This window comes from Drosophila arizonae, chromosome 4, assembly GCF_054131065.1.
Source record: "Drosophila arizonae isolate 15081-1271.41 chromosome 4, UAZ_ARI_1.0, whole genome shotgun sequence".
Lineage (NCBI taxonomy): Eukaryota > Metazoa > Arthropoda > Insecta > Diptera > Drosophilidae > Drosophila > Drosophila arizonae.
In genome coordinates, this window is record NC_142924.1 from 23,615,622 (window position 1) to 23,637,189 (window position 21,568).

Below are 21,568 nucleotides of genomic sequence, written 5' to 3' on the forward strand. Positions count from 1 at the left end.
AGTGCGCTACCAACAACAGCAACAACGGCACGTATAAGCCTATTAACCTTTTTTTCTGCCAACATTATGAGTAGAACAAAAAAAAATGGAATATAAAAAAATCTGACGGGTCGCTGCGTTAGGGGTTGTGCCAGACTCACCCCAGCGAACGCACCCCACACGCACAATTTCACACCAAGCGATCAATGCTCATTTTGCCGATTGTCGATGATTTGTTGTTGTTGTTTACAGTGTGTGTGTATGTATATATATGGACAATATAAGCGCCGATTTGCGATCGATTATGCGGTTTGCATTGATCCCATTATTGATTATTGGCTGCGAACTGAGCCCCTCATTAGAGCTGGGTGTGATAGAACCCCTCGGGCAACCCTCGAACCTTTCTCGCACTAATTTGTAATTGCATTGTCTGAGCCCAATCTCCAGTGCTTTCAACTGTCGTAATACTTTAATTTGCCACCTGAGTTCATTGGCGACCTTTTTGCTTTACTTTCCGTCTCCTCTTCTTCTTCCTCTTCTTTGTTGTGGTTAGCTCTCGTCAGACGCTTTTCCAATTGGAATTGCTAAATACGAATGCTGCAGACGCGAAACCAACTCCAAAAATTTCATTTGAATCAGCATAATTATGCAAAGAGAGGCGAAATTCGCTAGAAAAAAGAGTGTGCCTATGCCAGATACTCTATACTTCATTTAGCCTGTACCCATTAAAAATGTGAAGTTAGGATATAATGTTTTTATTTATTTTTATTCTGCTGATATTTAGTGAAGCTTTATTCAATACAAAGACTAAGCATAAGTTTTAAATTGAATTAATCAATTGAAATAAATAAATTCACTGTTCAAACCATATGGAATATATGTACAGCATATGTTTATACATATATCATAACTAAGACTTCATATATGTATTTAAAATATATACATATATTTATATAAGAGCTTGAGCTTTGACTTCAATCAGGATAAATCATATTGAAAAGACCATAAGCGCCCCAAAAGTTTATAAATTTGGAATTTATATTTATATATAAAAAAAGAATTAATGCAAACAAAGTCACCCATTTTCAGAAATGAGCAAGATAGTACCAGATATGTATATCACAGCTAAGACTATATATATTATAGACTGGCAAATAAAATACCCCCATCGGGTCGGTGTACTATTGAAATTATATTTTGTACTTAGTTTAGGCTTTTTTTAAATTTAATTGACTCCCGTTTTTGTCAATAGCTTTAAAAAATAAATAAATAAATAAATATTGAAAGTATGTATATTATGTACGTATATTTAACAATTTAATTTAAATATACTTACTATTATTTAATTGTTTTTTAGTAATCTATCTAGAATAATTAAATTTAAATTTCTATTTTCTCATATCAGAGGCAGATATTCTTCAATACTAAATTGAAATACAACTCAGCTGGATTATAAATTAATGTGCTTAGGAGAAGTTTTCGACTCTTTCTCTAATCTATATTGACTAGGGACTATTGAAGTTTCTGTAGCTTCACTTCACAAACTGTACAGTTAAACTTAGCTGAGCTTCATTAGTCAAGCAAACAGCTTTAATGAGCTTTTCGACCACAATGCCTTTTTTAAAAATATTATTTTAAGCTATAACCCCATATAGAAATGTTTATCCACCATTTTCTCTGCGGCCTTTTCTGTGCGGATCTGCTGGATGCGCAATCTGCAAGTTTTGCAATTAGCTGCTGCTGGTCAGCTCTGAGAGGCGTCTCTTTCGCATTCATTTCATTTGAGAATGGAACAGCTTTTTCATTCAGCTTTGTGTGGCGGCCGACAGACTTCCAACTGCAGCCTGGGGCGGGATGGCGCTGTTGAAATGCCTTTTAATGTGGGCTGGCGTCCGTTCACTAATATTTCTTAATTACGCGCATATTTCGCTGGTTTAGCGCTAGCCTCAAAAATATTTTCCAGTTCATAAAATTTGCACGGTCGGCCGCAGCCCTAAAGCCGCCTCAAAGCCTCAAAGCCTCAAAGCCCCAAAACCTGAACTAGAGCCTCCCCCAGCAATGTCAGTGCATTTAAAAAACTATTATTTTTCACACAAAGTACGATATAAGCTCGCCGGGGCTTCCTTATTAAATTTCCAGCACAGACACCAAGGATGGCGGCGCGTGGAATTTCTTCAAGGAAATCTTTTCAATTACGATTCGTGCAGATGGTTGCGTTTCCTTCGCGCCACGCCCCGCCCTCTCTTCTCTGACTGAGCTTTGCCCCTTTGTGCCGGTTACTTTGTAAGCCCGGCAGACAGTGGCAATTTCTTTTTATTCTCTGCTCTCTGGCGTGTCTTCCCGTGGTCCTGCCTGCCTGCCTGACTGTCGTCCTCCCAGATCCCGTTGACAAACTGCGGGCCATTTCTCCGTAGAGTCCAACGACTCGCTCCCTCTGGGCTCCGTCGAGTGGCGCTGCGCCATTACAAGTGTCTACTCGAGACCCGACCCGACTCAAAGGTAAGCCAAGGCATCTCCTGGCTGCAACTTGCAGTTAATTAGTGTATGTGGTGCACAGAGCCGATTGCATGCGACAGCTGCCACAAAGCTGCCCGGAGCTGCACAGCAATCTGCTTTCTGGTTTTCTTACTCACTGCGATGAGTCCACTGGCGTCAGAGGCACTCGCGACTTCATAAAGAACGCAAATATCTGGCATTTATACACCCAAATGACGTCATCTTCTGCCCGGTGGTCCGGCTTGGCCATAACTTCTGGCCGACGACTTCGAATTGGAAAACCATTTAGGCCCTAATGAAGATCCGCCCATGGCTTGTAGCGCCGGCGCATGTAAAATATGTGTATGTCTTTTCAAACGAGATGAGAAGGCGTCGATTGTATGGGATATCTCCCCAACTCGGAGATGCTCTGTTTTGGTATAGACCTGTAGCTATTGGCCAACAGGCAAGCTTCACAAATTTTTACGATTGAATACTTACTAAAAGCCTATAAGCTCTTTTGCTTACCAACAGGTAAGCATTTCTCTGCACGAGAAATATTCTGCTTACTTCTTTCGATGGGGTCGGTTAGCAAGTGGATTTGATAGCCTGCAGTGGAAATATTGCAGATAAGAGCTACAGAGATCAGAAACATGTACAAATTCTGTAGTCGGGAGTGCTGTTATTCCAACAATTATATCATTTTTTTTTTTTACATATTAAGAACGTATTATATTAATTTCTTAATAACTTTTGTTCTATTGTAAAAAAAAAAAAATTCTACGAAAATCTGTAGAGTATAATAGAGCGTGCTAGTATTTTATATACGTGTTTTGGGTGAGGTTTTAGATATCTCATAAGTATTAAGTCTGTGTATTTATTACAGAATAGTGAACTATTCATTATATGTCTCTGTACGTTGGTGTATTAATTTTTAGTAAAATAAATTTTGTTAAGTTAATATTCCAAGTCCTTCACATACAGACGGACTGATGGATATTGAACGGATATTGATCTCGTAATGATTTCCAATCTCACACACACATATAAGATAAGATTCCCACATTCAATCGCTTCTGAGTGCAATAGCGTAAACTATTAATTAAAAATATAAATATTATATGGCACATAAGCTGAATATTATTACCCAAAAATTAAGTTATTTAGTTGACTTAAATATGTTATGCTAAATATTTTTCACAAAAGTATTTAAAACAAAAAATTAATCTTAATTCCAAATAAAATATTTTTTGTATTTTAAATGTTGTTAAATGCCGTTTGCCAGCATTGTAGGGTATCTGCAATATAAAAGACAAACCAAACTAGAGACTGCAACGCGCACAACATCGCATCAATTAAAATTTGTTTATGAACGACAATGATTGAGCGCATTGCAGATTGCGGATTGCGAATGGAACTTTGGTATCGGGAGATTGGTGATCAATAAGAAAGCTTCTATGAAGCATAGGGCATTCAGGGGGAAACGCCCACATTTATGTATGAAGCTCAATGCAGACGCCTTCTCGATGGCCTGAGGCTCGCTGCTTCATATGATTTGTGCACTAATTACAAGCAAAAGCTATGCCAACGTGGTGTGGAGGTTTTTGCGACAGAGCTGACAAATTTTTGCGCTTTTTATTTACAACTGAAATCGTAATATTCTGACATAATCCGCTTAAGCATATGCGGCTTTTGCCATAAATTCCAGTGCATTGTTCCATGTCACTAAATCATATCAACAGCGACAATTTATGCAAGCCCACAATACCAAATACCGAATAACCAGAGCCCACAGACCGCCGACTCAGATGCAGAATCAGAATCAGAATCAGATCGAGTCGCTGTCGGTGTCGGCGTCGGCGTCGGAGTCGAAGTCGAGGGGTGGACGCAGGTCAGTTGAGCTCAACTCTTGGATTCAGTTTCTGTGCGCCCAATTAAAATGCAAGAATTGTTAATGCGCGACATTAAAATTCATTATTATTACATACGTTTATTACTATTACAGGTGTTTGGCATGCCGATTGATCTCATTGTTGTTGTTGTTGTTGTTGTTGTTGCTCTCGTGGTTGTTCCATGCAAATGGCCAAGTGAAACGCCTCTAAGCGCTTCAGGCGCAGATCTAAGGCGCAGATGTCTGATCCGAAAAGGGGCTTAGAGTAGAGATATTGGATATATCAATAGCGCCATCAATAGCAACGATCTAAGGATTTTTTACTATTTTTGTAAATCCTTTCATATGGCAAAAGGCTGAAGCAAACTGATACTGGAGTTAGTATTACAGAACTCTTTTATGACATTATTCAGATTAATAAATATGCATTAAATTGTCTCTCAGATTGGTCAAAAAAATATTTGCACTTCATAGCAAACTTAATTGAATCGAAGAATATTTTTAGATAAAAGCATATAAATTTCTTACACCCAAAAATGTTTAATTTAATCCATTATACCAGCTTTTTATATTTTCAATGTTTATAGTTTAATACATAATTAAATATTTTAGTTGTAATAATATTTACTTCTTATTACTAATATTTATTTTGTTTCTTATAGTTCTTTTATATTTATAATAAATATATTGCATTAAAAAGAATAATTTAATATTTCATTTCCACTTAGCTGGATCTATTTACAAATCTATGCGACTGTTAAAATCATATATGATCTCTGATTTTATATTATGACGAATCCATTCAATATTATAATACGACATGTAAAATCAATAATAATAATAAATTTCATAAAAGTTATTTATTTCAATCTTTCTTCTTTGATCCCGATGCCTGTGTATTAAAGTTTATAATTTTAGAAATCTGTTCTATACTGAACTCTCGTTGGAAAACCCCATCAGCTGGAGCTACTATAGATGACTCTGCAGCTCTAGATTAGAGTCAAGTTTTATATAAGTAGATATATATGTAATTGCTTGGACTTTTCGTAACCTAAGAGTTATTAAAGTCGTGAAAAGTCGACAGAGGCGAAAAATAATACAAATACTGCTAGGAAGTGGGTATTGTTTATATTCCAATATAATTCATAACGATCTTTGACTTACCCTCAACTGCTCGTGTCTTACAAATGGAGCATTTGCCCAAATGTAAAATGTCCTTTAATAGCTGCAATATCAATGACTGATAATCTGCGACATTCGGATAGGTCGAGGCATTAGCCCTGGCAACCTTTTGCAACCCCCTTTGTAGTCATCGCTGCTGCGCCCCTGTGCTCTTGGCACCTGAGGCCGAACAACTCACACGCTTTTTAACTCCTACCGTCTGTCAAATGCGTCAAAGACCAGCCCGGGCCGCATTGTAATTATTGACAATAATTTCTGTTATTTCTTGTGGCAACCAAGCGCGAGTTCTCAAGCAGCAGCAGCACTAGCTGCCTTCATTTGGTGTCATTAAAATTGAAAAATGTTTCAACATGTTTCGCTCGTGTGTGTTTTGTTCATGCCCACCAAACGGCAAACCCGTTATAATTTATGGCCACGGCTCGGGCAGCAACTTTTTCTGCAATTGTTATTATTATTGAGTTGTTAACAGACGTGCATGATTTATTTTATGTTTTGTATTTTGTATTTTGTATTCGTAGCTCTAGCCAGACTGAGATTGTCTATCGACAGGCGATAAACGAGCGCGCCAGCCTGTAAAAACCCCAAAAGCACTTCGAGTCGAACAACTCGTCGATCCACCCCGTGGCTGACCCTTGGCCTAAGCTCAATCAGTGCCGGCCCAGCGAGATAGCCCAGACTAGATAACGACAGCTGCAAGCCCGTTTACACACACATGTGTGTGTGTCTGTGTGTGTGTGTGTAGCATACAGGATCACAGGACCTCAGCTCACAGTTGGATGCACAACAAAAGCCTTAACCCTTTACGAGGCACTGAAAACACACACACACACACACACGGAAAAAAGAGTCGCCGCTGCCGAAATTTCATTTTAAAACATTTTTAATATGCACGCATGCGGTTCGCGTTGAGTCCTTGTTTGATTTGCAGTTCATTTCGGGCTGGTCCTGGCTCTGGTCAGAGGCTGGCTAGACAGCTGCCCGCTGTTGCCTGCCTGGCCACTCAGCCCCTCGGCCGCCCTCCTCCCGCGGCCCGTGCAATAATTACACGCGGCATTTGCTTTGTTTTGTGCGAGTTTTTTGTGCAGCGAATGCTGGCAGCATCCCGTGAAAGGACGAACGCGCGCGCTTAAATAAGCAATTACCGTGTGGCAGCATCCTGCCCAGGCCCTGCCCAGAGTCCACAGGCGGAGCGAAAGGGTTAAGGCACAAGCAGCACGTCCGAGTCCTTTGCTTTGTGCTGCTGTCAGTTTTGATTTAAATCTCTGGGCCATGACATGTGGCCAGCAGACTGAACTGAAGCGTCCTCCCTCCCTTCCCCTCTCCCTCTCTATCTCTCTCTGGGTCTCTCTCTCTATCTTCTTCTTCTGGGCGAATTCTCTGTGGTAAAATCAATAAGCGTCAAGGCGCTCTCTAAAGCCCACTGCTCGCCTTTGGCAGCCAAGTTCAAGTTCAACACTCGATAATTAATTGCGCGCCAGCTCGGAAGCCTCGCAGCCCCAACCCCACCGCCAGCCCCACCACAACCCGTGACAGGGATGCGTGCCGGCGAAAAGGGTCGCTGGGTCGGGTCATTGTGCTTTTAATTACAAAAAGGACCAAAGGACGCACCGAACGGGTTGCAAATGGAAATAAAGTAAAATAAAACGAAAACTCATTAAGATTTGCGCCGTGCATAAGCCCTTTTTCAGCTTTGCCGCTGCTGACCCAGTTTCGGCCAGCTCTGACCCTTGGCGGCGGCACGCCTGGCCCAAGTGCTAATTAAGTAATTAAGCTAAAAACACTTTCATCCCGTCGACGGCCACAGCCACAGCGACCCAATGCGAAACGAACCCTGACCCAGGTCAACCAACTTTCCCAATAGCCATGCATAATCACAGGTGTCGTTGAATGCGCTCTCCCTCCCTCCCTCTCTCTCTGTGTCTGCGTGTGTGTGTGTGTGTGTGTGTGCGCGCATTTCCTGTCATTCTTTTACGTGATTGCATGGGCATTGGGACCAAAATATGTGCAGATGACCTCGTGTATCTCTTTTTGGACATCAACAGCTGCGCTCGACTCGCCCGCCTGTTGGCTGGCCGATTGCAGTTGCAGTTGTTGTTGTTGTTGTTGTTGTTGTTGTTGTTGGCATTGTCCTTCACATTGACACACTTAGGCTGGCTTCGCTGCTGTTCCCCCTATTTTCTGTTTTCGCTGTCTGCCACACACACACATGCAACACACATGCAACACTCATGCAACATCCCTGACCCAAGGCAATGTGCAATTCATTTGGCAGCGAATTTTCCGAGATTCGATTTAAAGCTAAATTCAGCAACGTTATTAAACTAGCGAGCATTAAATTAAATCTTTCATAGAACAATCTCTCTTGAGACTTTTGAACAGGAATACAAAATGTTATACTTATATTAAGTTCAATTTCAACAGACAGTAACCACATCATTTCACAGCTTTGAGTTAATCATTAAGTTTTTACTCAATTAAAGCCTGTTTCATTCGCTTCTAAAATATGTTAATTTAATTCTCATTTAAACTTGACGAAGTGTAAATTCAAAGAGCCGTTATTTGCAGTTGAACTGGATTAAGAGCGAGGCTCAATGGATCTTTCGAGATTTCAGGATTTAAATCATTCTGTTTACTGCTTTGTTTTATTTCAATTTAAATAAAAAAATAAAATTCTTTATTCCTAGATTTAGACTAGACTCCATCCAGAATCATTCAGTTCATACTTATTGATTTTTAGTGATGGCAAGCAAGATGTATTAATCGATTATTAAATCAACTGATTAATGTAAGCTAAACGATTATTAATATCAATCAATCGATGCAAAATAATCGTTAAATAATTTTTAAAATATTTTTTAAGACTGCAAAAAGTATAATTGTGTAATTATTTAATTATTAAGTCAAAGTCTAGAATTCACAAACAATAGCTTCGAAAGATGTTGTTTGAAAGGATCGATTATGGTTTCAATTATTCCCAGCCTGATTTCGCAATATAAGTAAATCGCCATTGGAAGGAAAACAATCGATTATTGTCTGTTATATCAACTTAGACTACTATTCCTGATCAAATTCAAATAAGATCATTAATGATTCATTTATTTATTTTAGATAATTTGCTCAGACATTATAAGATTTCAGATACTCGAATGAAACAGTTTCAAATTACATTCCTCTTAATTTATTTAATATGATGATGTCTGACGTCGCTTCCAGCTCCTCTGCGCCCCAACTACTCGCATTTAAATGTAAATTATTTCACTGCCTTGTGCGAATTCCTTAGAACACGCGCCAAAATATCTTTTTGCACCCGAATCATATCAGACCCGAAGCATCACTCGACTAGCAGATGTTTCTCTGGTTCTGGCTGCCTCTGTCTGCAGGCGAGCTCGAGTCTGGGCCTGAGTCTGAGGTCCCTTCGAGTTGCTGGCCACACAATAAAAATGCAAAAGGCCAGCTCGAGAGCCATCGATCAATTGCCAACATGGACATTAGACGTTAGCTTCTGGCTGGCGAAGGGACAGCGCGGATCCTCGCCACTTGATTTATGGCTCTGCAGTTCCATTGAAAGTTGGCTCAGCTTTCGATAACAGAGATCCCACTCACACACACGAACACACGCACACAGAGAGAGATATTTGATCGAGCCGACTATAAATAACAAAATAATACAAAAAGCTGCCTCAGCTCAATTTGTAGTTTTCAATGCTCGAAGGCGAAAAACAGCGGCTAATGAGCATCGCCCAGAGATGAGACCCATCTCGGTTGCCCCTGGCCGGCGGGCTGACGGGCTGCCTGGCTGACTGGCTGGGCACCTGCGCCCACCCTTGGCTGCGCTGCTGCAACTGCTTCTGTTTCTACTCATGTCTGCAGTTGGTTACACAATAGCCTCGGCAGAGCTGGGGCGGGAGCTGGAGCTGGAGCTGGAGCTGGGGCGGAGGACGATGCCCGCATTGAGCGTGCCTCGGCTGGAGCTGCAATACGTTTGCCGGCTGCCTGATTTTTCAAGATTTTTAAGCACTGCAGCTGCGGCGGCGGTGCGGGCGCCACAGGCAGGCGCAGCGCATGCCAAAGAGTTGAGGTCGAGGTCATGTGTGGGTGGAGTGCAGTGCTGTGTGGGTGCTGGTGGGTGGCGAGTGGCAGGAGCCGCTTCAGTTGTGTCGGTTGCCAACCGCAGAAATGCACTCTGAGTCGGCTGTTTGTTGTAGTTGTTGTTGCTGTTGCCATGCGAAAAGCAATGCCAACTAATTGAATGTGCAAAACTCACACACACACACACACTGTCACAAATGCAACAGCATTAATATCGCGTTATATGGCGCATTAAGGCGCTCATTTCAACGTGTTTTTAGTTTGTGTTTTTTTTTTTTTTTGCCTCTCGCTTAGCTCTCGCCCCCAGAGTCGGAAATCTAAAGCAAAGACCACGAGTGGGTGGCAGTGGGTGTGGCACTCATGCTCATGATTGCTCCGTAGCGCTCTGCATTTGTATTGGTAATTACAATGTTCCACTGTGTATGTGTGTGTGTGTGTGTGAGTGAGTGACGTCTGTTTGCTGTCCCTTTGCCTTTGCCATGGGGTGGATTTCGCTCGCATTTTTTCTACATTTTTTTTTAGCATTTTTTTCTGTTTGACTGTAACTCTCTCTCTCTCGCTCGCACTCACGCCGGCAGAGCGGGGGCAGCAACAGCAGCAGGGCGACTCCTCCTCGTCCAACGGTTTTTTCTCTGTTTGCCTGCCTCGGAAACCGCCATTTTTTATGCGCGCTAACTACGCCAACCTCTCTGGCAGCCCTCTTGCATCGCTACCCGCCTCTCTCTCACTCTCTCTCTCCCTCGCTCTCCGTCCCTCTCATACCTTCGCAGCGACCAGCCCGCACTCTGACGCACTCGCACCCTTGCACAGAATTTGCGCATTAGAAAAAATGTGGGCTGTGTTTTTGCCGTCTGTAAAAAAAAAAAAAAAAAAAAATGGGAGAGAAAAAAAAAACGAAAGAGAAGTAACAGCAGATAAATAAAAAATGGCGGTTTCTGTTGATACAAAAAGTAGATAACGCTATTTTGTACATTTATTCGCCTGAAAACTATAAACTTCGGCAAAAGAAGAGCAAACACTAAATACATTTTTTTGGTCCACAACAGATTTGTACGGGTCAAAGATAATATCGAGGCAAAAATTGTGAAAGTATAATTTTGAAATCTATTATCCGTCAATCCATTTATTCATTCAAAACAATTCGTAAAACTCGTCTTCTATTTAATCTCTGTACTTAAATATTTGTGTGTACCCAAAGCGCCATCTACAGTGCAACTGTGGAGCTTGCGCAGTAAAGTGCCACCTGGTGCTTAAGACATGAGGATGCTGCAAATGCCTTAGCGCCACCTATGAGTCAGTGAATGAGAACGGCAAGCAGTTCAAAACGCTCTAAACACATATCGATACCTGCACCGATAGAAACTTCAATTGCGTAGCATTTTGCTAGAAATCTCAACGGGGCACACTGCCTCATCGCTCTTTGCTATTCTGGTAACAAAATAACAAGTGTTGAATTTAGTTTAGAGTCACATTCAAGAGGCAAATTGTAAGTATCCACATAAACAGCGCAGATTAATTGATCATAAACAAAGATAACAGCAGCGAATTGAGGCGCTCTGCGTGGAAACACAGCTTCCAACCACCTGCAACAACAACGCAAGGCAGCATGAACATGAACAACATCAACAAAGGGGGATACGTGCCACCAGGCTACTATCCACCAAACGCTCCGCCCGCCGAGGGAGCTCCGTATGCGCCGCCCGCCAGTGCACCATACGCCCCGCCGAATGCACCCTACCCCCCCGGCCCACTACATCCCCAGCCACAGCCACAGCCCGTTAACTATGTGAGTTTTTGGGGGCGTTGTCAACTTTGGTATACATAATTGAGTTATACTATATATGCACGTATGAACGCACAGACACATATCCATTCAATGACGTCAGTTTTAAGTTTGCGTGTCTATTTTTGTTCTGATTCATAAGCGATACGGCAGGTGACTTGCATTGCAATGCAATAATGTCTCCAGTGCACTATAGGCGAGTTTCACTGTGTAAATAATCAGAGATAATCATGAAAACGAAATGGAATATTTCATATTTTACTGGAATCGCAAAGCTTAGCAAGTTTTTAGTTGTTCCACTAATTAGTTAGTCATGATATAAATTTAAGTGCGATTGCATTTGAATCAAGCTCGGGCTTTCGCTTCTATTAGGCGCTTTTATTATGTGAATACTATTGTTGTAAAAATTATTTGTCTTTTAGTGACATTTCTCTATTTTAACTCCATTAAATTTTGCAAGTACCAAGTCAAGTCCAAGTCCATCATATTCAGGGCTCGCTCTTTCCTTGTGATCCGCCTTCGCTATACTCCCCTTGCTAAGCCGATAAGATATTATCCTCATCACAGGTATGCAAATCGATCCATCATATGTATCGTTAGCAACAACAGAACAGTTTATTTATCCAATTAATCTCTGTTTTCTAACTTCATCAGCCCGATTGGGAGCTCAGCGACTCGAAATACGATATCGTGCAGCTCGCATTACATCATTCATGACACTTGCCACATATCATACAGTATAATCTTCGGGATAGTAAATATTGGTATAACAAGCGCCATGCAGTATAAAGAAATTCTTATGAACATTGACATACCATATCAGATAGCTCTTTAACAATATAAAATACTTTATCAGAAGGCTCCAGAATATAAGCAGAGATAAGCTAGGTACATAAGTGTAGCTTTCAATATATATGTTGAAAAATCGATACAAGGCTTTGCTTTGCATAAATAATAAATGTATTGTAAATTCGATAACCGTCGATTCGACTCGGTCGATTATCTAATATATCTATTAAGAGTTTTATGCCATGTAAGCAATACTACAGGTTTATATAAAAGATTTTATTTTTCGCTGACCATATATTCTGTATTTTGTAAACATTCATTCAATTACAGGGATTCTCGCCGGGTCTACCTCAAGGAGGTTATGCTCCAGTTCCTCAAATGCCTGCCGGCGAGCCCAATTATGGAGGTCCAGCTCCCTTTGGAGCTGGAGGCGGGGCTCCACCTTACGGCTATCCGCCTGGCCCCGCTGGTCCACCGCAGCCATTTGGGTATCCACCAGGGCCAGCAGGTCCGCAGCAGCCAATCATAAGCCAGCCAGGCATGCCACCAGCTCAGCCCCATCCAGGCATGGGACCAGGAGGACCAGCAGGTAAGTTGCATCAGTTGCTAGTAAACATAACGGATCGCACTTTACTTCAATCTACAGACGCATGTACATGTGGTGTATTTGTAGGTGTGGGGCACAGCTCAAGCAGCTCTGAACGAGTGCGATAGCACAATAGGAATGGACTGAAGTCAATTAAGACAAGGGAACGCATTCAGACATAGCCCAGTTTTACATTCGAATTAGGGTCGCTGCACTCTGAATGTGATAATAGCGATCGTCGCCACGCATCGCACGGTTTCAAGGTGGTTACAGAGAGCGTGGCGGCAGACTACAAAGTTCTGTTCTATTAGCACCCGAAATAGAGTGGTAAACATTTACATTCACAGCTTGCTTGGTTTTTCGAACTGTCCCAGATGAGCTCTTGTCCAGATAAGCAAAGATAATGCAGAACCGTTTCTGTCAGCTCAAAGATTTTGTTGTTGACAAACAAAGTGCGCTTACTCTCCGACTTGATAAAGACCCCGGCGCTTCCTCGTAGCTATATGCAACCCAAAGCCAACCCGCTGGCTCTTATCACGGAGCGCCGTCCGCCGTTCGCTTTAATTGAACCAATAAAATAATACAATGCGCTATTTAAGACACGTTCGGCTATGTGGACTACGATGAATTTTGAAAGCCGACGGGCCGTCAACTGTCAACTTGGGGGCCCTCTCTCAGGCAGACGTTCAGTTCAGCTCGGTGCAGCATCGAGAGCAGTCGCAGCAGCCTGAATATTGATTAGTGAGTGCGATGTCAGTGCCGAATACCGTAGCAGCCGCCACTGTTCCAGCATCCAGCTCCAATTACCTGTCCACACTGGATCTGACTAAAAACGAGTCTGGGGACCAGAAGGACGCCCCGAGTGGCGGGGCCAGCAGTGGCTCGAAAGTGTTGCGGTTCATTTGGCACTCACTGTACAGCCAGTACAACTTCTTCTGCACAAGGTCCAAGACGCTTAAGCAGCTGGTCTGCCGTGAGGCCAATAAGCCCTTGCCCAAAAAGTTTCGGCACACAATGCGGCTGAACAAGTCGGCGAAGCGAAAGGGCTACGAGTTCTATATTAGCGACGAGGACAGGAGGTGAGCCGACTCAAAGCGTTTAACTTGAGCTTTCCTTTATTCTTACTTCAAGTGTGATAGGCCTGTCAAGGCTAAATCAGTTCAGTGCGATATATCTTATCGCGCAGATTGCAAATCTGTCGAGGCAGCTGTGCCATAGAGAAGAATTATAATAGACTCGTCGTGATGAAATATCATCTGCGTAAATATTACCTCTAACGCCACAATGAGATTAGATATAAAAAGTCATTGTAGTGGCATAAAAAGCACAATAAACCGCCCAGGGTCGTGGTCTCTCCATTGTAATGCCTTCAATTAGGCTTGTTCTTGATGACGTTGGGCAATTGAAGCGATGACAGCGACATTGACCAATTGACACGCTTTTGTGGGCGGTCGGGGGCTGGGGCGTGCATCCCACACATGTTGATGTGATTTTGAGAGAGCGCTCGACTGAAGACTAGGCTGATTAATGTGCCTTTTTTTCTCATCTTTTCATTTAACGTTCTTTCATTCCGCAACAGGCGACTGGATGAGTATACCCTCAGGCATTCCGAATTGTCCGCGCGGATTGGAGTACCTTACGAGTATAGACCAGCTTTTAGTTAAACAGAAGGTGGAGCTGCTTGAGGCTTTCATTGGCTTCGAGACCAATAACAAGTTCTCAATCAAAAACGCACTCGGCCAGAAGGTCTACTACGCGGTGGAGGACAATGACTGCTGCACTCGCAACATGTGTGGTCCTGCACGGCCCTTCGATATGAAAATTTTCGACAATTTCCAGCAAGAGGTCATTCACCTGAATCGGCCATTGGCCTGCTCAGCTTGCTGCTTTCCCTGCTGCCTACAGACAATGGAGGTCTCCGCACCGCCTGGCAATGTTATTGGATCTATAGAGCAGGAGTGGTCCATTTGCTCTCCGTCGTTCCGCATTTTGAATCACCTTGGCGATACTGTGCTTCGCATTGAGGGTCCATTCTGCACGTTCTCGCTCTGTGGCGACGTCGAGTTCAATGCAAGTGCTTGAAACCTGATAGCTGAGAGACTTGTTAATAATTATATTTTCAATACAGATTGTCTCGCTAACTGGAGCGAAGGTGGGAAAAATATCAAAGCAGTGGTCAGGTCTGGCACGCGAAGTCTTTACGGACGCCGACTTCTTTGGCATCACTTTCCCACTGGATTTGGATGTACGCATGAAAGCCGTGCTGCTGGGCGCCACGTTCCTCATTGTAAGAAAGCGCTTCTGTTATTTAATCCCGCAAACAGATATTAAATCACCCAGAACTCATTGCTTTTCGCCTTAATTCAAAAGTTGATATATTGCGGGAATTGTCGGTAGCAAAAGCCCAAACGCAGAGTCTACTCTTTTTACTGATTTGTATTGAATGATATCTGACTTCACTTATTCTCTTCTTTCAGGATGCCATGTTCTTTGAGAAGTCTGGCAACCGCGAGGGAGATACTCCTGGAATGTTCTAGCTGTTTGTAAATTTTTGTACGATAGACGTGACCCCAATGTAGTGTGAAATTGACTATCGAAGCCCTGTGAACTATCGCATACTAGTCCGCTATGGCCAAAGCAAACGCATTTTTCAGTCGCCCAAATGATATTGAATTGATTTCAACAAGTTTCGCTAAAAGCGATTTAAAAGTTCTTACATTTTTTCGTTATACTCAGGATACATTTTGAATGTAATTATTTCTGTTCTGTCTATTAGATCACACTGTTATTGGGTTGTGTATTATGATATTTATATATAATAATTATTATTTTTATATAAACAAAGGAAATATACATATATATGTATATGTATATAATAAATCGAAAAAAGAGAATAAATATATGCAGGGAAAAGCTGAAGAGAATATTTACTTATTCTTATTTTGTGTATTTAACGAAGAATCGCCGTCTTAATATTCGTGTAACAATGAATAATAAATAATAAATATATTTATATGAAAGGAAATCAGAAAATCAAATACAAATCCAGACAGGGTGTAAAATGTACTTTAACTATTTATGTGTCTTCATATATTTAATATAAATACAAACTATATATTTATATATATTAAGTGCATAAAATGTATATTTTTATCAATATTGCAGAGTATTTAAAGTGAACACATTGAATATATTAATCTGCTCTGATAAAGTACCTATCTATGATTGTTATATGAAGTTAGCAAATATATATATGTATATTGTGTTTAGGTGCACATCGAAGTCGATACCTGCACATTTTATATTTATTTAAATGAATTTAAAATCAGCTTTAAAATAAAAGATTCAACTAGTACGATTTGTTTAAATAAACAAACTTACGTATATTTTATTTATAAACACGCCAAATAAAATGAAGGTGGAGCTAACTCAGTTAGCTGGTTTGGGGCTTCTTTAATTTTAGCCAAGTGAAAATAAACTGATTTCTGTGATCTTCATTCAGCTCTTGCCTAACATTTGGCATACATATTATTTATTTTGAATATAATTACAGAAGCCGTAGGAGAGAAACTTGAAGGCGAAGTTTACATATTTTAAATAAAGGGAATATTGATTAATTAATACATTTGAAAACAAAGCGGGCAAGAGGAAGAATAAATATTTATCCATTAAAGATTTAAATTAAACTAAGAATAAGACTAACTGAGGAATCAAGCTCTGGCAATTCTTCGGCTCCGGTCTTCAGCTTAAGAATGTATATATTTCCTATATCTTGTTCTACACAAATAAATTTTGGGGAACAATGCAATAATGAAAATCGATTTACTTGACAATAAGATTCCTCTCCAGTAGTCCCGCCTAAACTCTAAATTAATTAGAGAGCGACTTTTGTAGTTGTAGTTGAGATGTTGTCGCCATTGATTCCAGCCTTAGTCCTACTCGTTTTCTGTGAGCTGCAGGCAAAAGGAGTACAGGAATGCGAATATATTGTACATCAAAACTATGTCTGAAAACTTTGAGCAGTTGAAGAGGATTGGCAAAGCGTGAATGTTGTCAAGGAGCACAATGGCATTGAAGGTGATAAAGTCTCCTTCCCGAGCTAGCTAAGCTGCGTGAATTGTATCTGTCACAGTCTGGTGGCTTCACGTTGGCTAGGAATGGGTCCAACTTAATTTATCCCACTGTCAGCCTGACAACGCGACCTAGTCAGCTTGGATGTCAGCCACAACGACCTGTTGCCCATCTGATGAGGCGGTTGCCCAATCTTGTCTACGCCAACTTCTCAAGCAATTCAATAGCCCGTGTACTAGAGTTTGATGCCTTCAAGAATTTCAAGCACTTCACACTCTTGGATCTACACACCAATGAACAGGAGCACATTACAATTGGCTCGAGGGCCAACCTGTGGTACTTTGCCATTAGCAACAGCAATGCTGGAGCTGTAAGCTAAGATGCCTTTAAACTGACACACTTTCAAGACCCGCTCTTCTTCGTAGTTTCCGTGGTGTCACTTTCGCTTGCACTTCAACTGACTTCATGTTATAGAAAGAGGTATTTTCTATGCGCTGCACCCGCTGCGAGTGCTCAACGTAGCCACTAATATTAATTGGCTGAAATTGCTTGACTACAGCTCGAATAATGTGAGGGTTCTGGAGGATTACGTATTCAATAGGCTGGAGAGACTCACCCTTTGACCCAATCAAATGAAGACGGGCGGACGGCTCCTTTCCCAGGATAATGGAAAAGTTACGAGGCTTGCTGCTGGGACACTGAGTCAGGCAGTCGGCCAGGCGAAATCTTAGCACAAATCGAATTCCTATTTGCCAAGAAACAACATGTGGCAGCATGTGTGAAACTGTTTTTAAAGACTGCATCAATCTCTGGAACGAAAGCCTAAGGCTTACGGGCATCAATGAGCAGCAATGATATGGAGCAACTCCACTCGGTGTCTGTCAGCTCCATGCCCTTTCTGCAGGAGCTACGATTGAGCCGCAACAAGTTGAGTGCATGTCAGCTCCACTGCGCTAGCTGCGGGTGTTGCTAAGCAACTTTGAGCAGCTGCATGACCTGGAAATTAATAACAATCGCTCGAGCTTTCTGCCTGTTGCCGCTGCTGCATCGGGCTCAAAGGTAATCCTGGACAAACTATGCAACGACTAGCAGCGCCTATCACAGCAGCCGCAAGCCTCTCTGCATGGCGTGACTACCCAGGAGGCATGGAAGAGTGCGTGAGAGAGCTGCCGAGAGCTACGAGCACATATAAGGTGGCAATGGAGCAATAAATTAATAGCACTAAATGCTAGTGGAGTTGCCTAATGGGCGGGCCAGATGAGCAGGGCCGTGGCAGTGGGCAGTGGGTGGCTGGCTTTCGTAAATCACGGACAAATGAATGACCATCAGGCGCAAAAGTTTTGCAAGCCAAAGTATTTGGCCAACTGTCGTAAAACAATAAAACAAAAAACAAAAAGCGGCCGCAGAGCAAAGCACAAATATAGAACAGCAGAGCAGCATTCCACGGGCAGTGGCGCTGGCAGGGGGCAAGGGGCAGGGGACAGTGGGCAGGGGTGTATGGAGGAGCACAGATTTTCAAATACTTAACACCACTTAAGCGAACAGTTGGACGATGACAGCGACAAGTGGATTGAGGGTGGCTGGGCGACTGGGCGACTGGGCGTGGGCGGGGCACACATTGATTGTTGAGCGTAATTTAACGTAAGAATTTTTATTAAAATTTTCCGATTGCGTATAAACTTTGGCGCTCGCAATGAGCAGCTGGCTGTCCGTGACTTAATGAATAAATGATTGATAATGAATAAATGCGAGTGTGTGTGAGTGCCGCTGCTTGAGAGCAAGGGGCTATAGCTTCCGGTGTGAAAATTGAGCAGTGGGAATTTTCAGTGTATTTTGCAGATTGCATAATTGAAGGAGCGAGTGGAGCGGCCATCCTCATGAATAATGAATAAATAAGTCAGCCAAGTTGCGCACAAATGTTGCATATTAAATGTGCTGAAATCTGAAGACGGCTGAGTGTTGAGTGCTCACTGAGTGCTGACTGAGCGTCTATTTGTCCTGGAACGTTGTCAATTGTGAATGCGGACGATTCATTTTGAGTAAGTTTTTCCATTTCCTCCGCCCAGTTTTCGAATGGCCAATTATTCTGAATGTTGTCCTAAGAAGACGTTTGCCTCTGTGTACATAAATAACAGGTCACACACACGCACACGCACACGGGCACACACACGCACATTTACATTGACAGCTTTATGTTGTGCGTCGGCAAATAAGTAGTTCAAGTTTTGCGTATTCACGCAACTGCATTGAAATCGCGCACAGGTATTCGAGGCATTCACACGCACAGGTGACAAAAGGCAGCAGCGCCGCCAGCGAGCACAGAGAGAGATGTCAGCGCAGTTGTTGCCAGGGCAAGGATTCCGCCGGAGCAGTGGGAGCACAAAGGAATACGGAGCCATGCAGCTGGCGCCGTTGCCCAACAGCGACAATAAAAGTTTTCTTTGCGGACCGAGAGGGAAATTACTTGCGCCGGCTATGTGAACTAATTAAATTACTTTTATTTCGCAGGTTAACATTTTCAAACGCGCATGTCGGTGTTGAGTCGGTCAAACCATTTCCGCTTGGCCTACAACGTTTCAAAAGTTGCGTCAATTTTCTTAAGAATCTTGCGAACGACAGCAAGGCGACGATGCCTAGGAGCCGGACTCTGTCCCTTCAATTAATTTCTACGCAAGCCTAGTTTCAAATTTTGTTTGAATAATTTGATAGCGCACAGCGGCAGGCGGTGTGGGTGGCAGGGTGATTGGTGGCTGCGTGGATGTGCAACAAGTGTGTTTTTAAGGGCGTGGCAAATATTGTACCCTCATCAAAGCAATTTGACGTTGCGTGCTGGCAAAGACAACACGGCCTTCGATGGGCTGAGTAACGTTCTGTCATTGTCCAAACACCGAGACTTTCAATTTAAAACTCGGCTCACCTGGCGTATGCGTGACATTATGAATTGCCACTTTTTTGGCTGTCTGCATTTGACGTGCTCGACATTTGGTGTGCAGCAATTGTTCCCGAGCTGACTTTAAGAGGCTCCCGCCTGGCTACTCTCATATTTCAGTCAATTTCGCTCTGGGCTAATTGCATTTTGTGGCCTAAATTGCCACACATAATTAGCAAACAAAATATTTGTAAAACATTTTATCATTTTTACACAATTAGTACGGCAATTGTATATATTTTAATGCAGCCCATTCGCCATGAAATGCCAACAAAAAATCAAAAATTAGCGCAAACTGTGAAATGGCAGTGGCGTCGGCCGGATGTGGTGCGGACTGCACTTCGAATTACAAAATTTTGCGGCTCTGTGGTTCGCTGAATTTATAATTATGCACAGTTGCTGTTTCTGTGTGTTGCATAATTCGATTTACACGCAAACTTTTCGGCTTAATTTCACGCCGAGTTAAGAGCTGTGCCTGACTGCAAATTCGCAGGCAACTTTTCTGCTAGTTCTATTAGTCATTTTATTGTGTTGCTGCATCTGCTGCATAGAACTTTTCTTGGCATTAAACATGAATGTGAACATATTCAAATTTTATATGGTAGTCCCCCGTCACGAGACTCGAGACCCCCTCTTCGTCTTTATCTGCTAAAATAATACTTATTTTTAATAAGTATGATAAAAGTTGAAGAACCCTAAGGTCATTGCAAGTGAGAATCAGAGTTCTGTGAAAATGTATGTTACAAAATTAAATGCACCTATTAAATGCTCATCTATTTATGTATATATATAAAAATGAAGCACTGGCAACTGGGGCCTTCCAGTGAAACTCGTTGAGCTATGTACGTATGTAAGTCCGTTTAAATGAACGCAACGATCTTGTAATCCATAGAAGCTAGAGATCTGAACTTTGAAATGTATAATCCTTTCCGCCGAACCCAAGATGTGTTAATAATTTAAATTGATTACTATCGACAAATGTCAATAAAAACGATACGTGTTTTAAGCATTACTTGCATACAAACAAAAGGAAAAATTGCAGATTTATTATGGGTCTCCTGCAATAAATACTCCGAATTTTTACATCTTGGATTCTTAATTCCTTCTTCATTTCGTATGAAATTTGCACGACTTATATGTAAAGTACTAGAACTTTGGTCAATACACTAATCATACTCTGACAATTGATAAATTATGTCTTCCTACAAGGATTGGAAGTTGTTAAATCGTTGCTCAAGAAATAATAGGTCAAGATGCAGTCAACAAACAATTTCCGTTTATATAGTCCAAATTGCAATCCACGCCGAGTCGCAGACTGAACTACATTTTTATGTGTGTGTGTGTACATGTGCACGTGTTGTTCGTTATTTATGCACAAAGGAAGTGGAGAATGATTTGAGTATCTGCATTTTCGCAGGGATCTGCTAATCGGGCCATGCTAATTAGCGTACTCTAATTTGTTTTCCTTTGTTGTAGTAGTAGTAGTAGTGCAACTACTACTATTTCATGTGTACTTTAGCAGATTTCTGCTTCATGTTTTTGTTGCGATGCGATAGATGCGTTCAGCTTCTGCGTGGCACACTGCTGCATCCACACCAGTTGGCCTTTGACCACACACGGGTCCATCTCTGATTGCTGCTTTTCATTTAGTTTTTTTTTTTTTTTTTTTTTTTCACTTTTTTTTAATATATTTATTAAGTGTAGAACCGGTACATCAAAAATAGAACCATAACAACACAGGGAAGGTAAATTAATAATAGAGCCGAACCCCATACCAAGTTACGGGGATTTTAA

At 41.8% G+C, this 21,568-nt stretch overlaps 1 protein-coding gene across 3 annotated transcripts; it reads left to right on the forward strand.

Moving 5' to 3' along the window:
- The first annotated feature begins 10,945 nt into the window (after positions 1 to 10,945).
- Positions 10,946 to 16,150, forward strand: scramb1 (phospholipid scramblase 1). 3 transcript variants are annotated; one of them, XM_018008435.2, is made up of 6 exons: positions 10,946 to 11,102; positions 11,156 to 11,402; positions 12,519 to 12,777; positions 14,354 to 14,844; positions 14,903 to 15,061; positions 15,252 to 16,150. In XM_018008435.2, the coding sequence occupies exons 2-6, from the start codon at positions 11,223 to 11,225 to the stop codon at positions 15,309 to 15,311; spliced, it is 1,149 nt and encodes a 382-aa protein (XP_017863924.1). In that variant the 5' UTR covers positions 10,946 to 11,102; positions 11,156 to 11,222; the 3' UTR covers positions 15,312 to 16,150. The 3 variants fall into 3 exon arrangements, with proteins under 3 accessions (XP_017863924.1, XP_017863925.1, XP_089323077.1); XM_018008436.2 differs by having other exon boundaries at positions 10,976 to 11,102; positions 11,159 to 11,402; XM_089466951.1 differs by having other exon boundaries at positions 10,977 to 11,102; positions 11,149 to 11,402.
- Positions 16,151 to 21,568: the final 5,418 nt, after the last annotated feature.

Coding starts and splice junctions, on each gene's coding strand:
- scramb1 (XM_018008435.2), top strand. CDS start 11,223: ATGAACATGAACAACATCAACAAAGGGGGATACGTGCCACCAGGCTAC. Junction 11,403..12,518: donor AGCCACAGCCCGTTAACTAT/GTGAGTTTTTGG, acceptor ATTCAATTACAG/GGATTCTCGCCGGGTCTACC. Junction 14,845..14,902: donor GTGGCGACGTCGAGTTCAAT/GCAAGTGCTTGA, acceptor TTTTCAATACAG/ATTGTCTCGCTAACTGGAGC.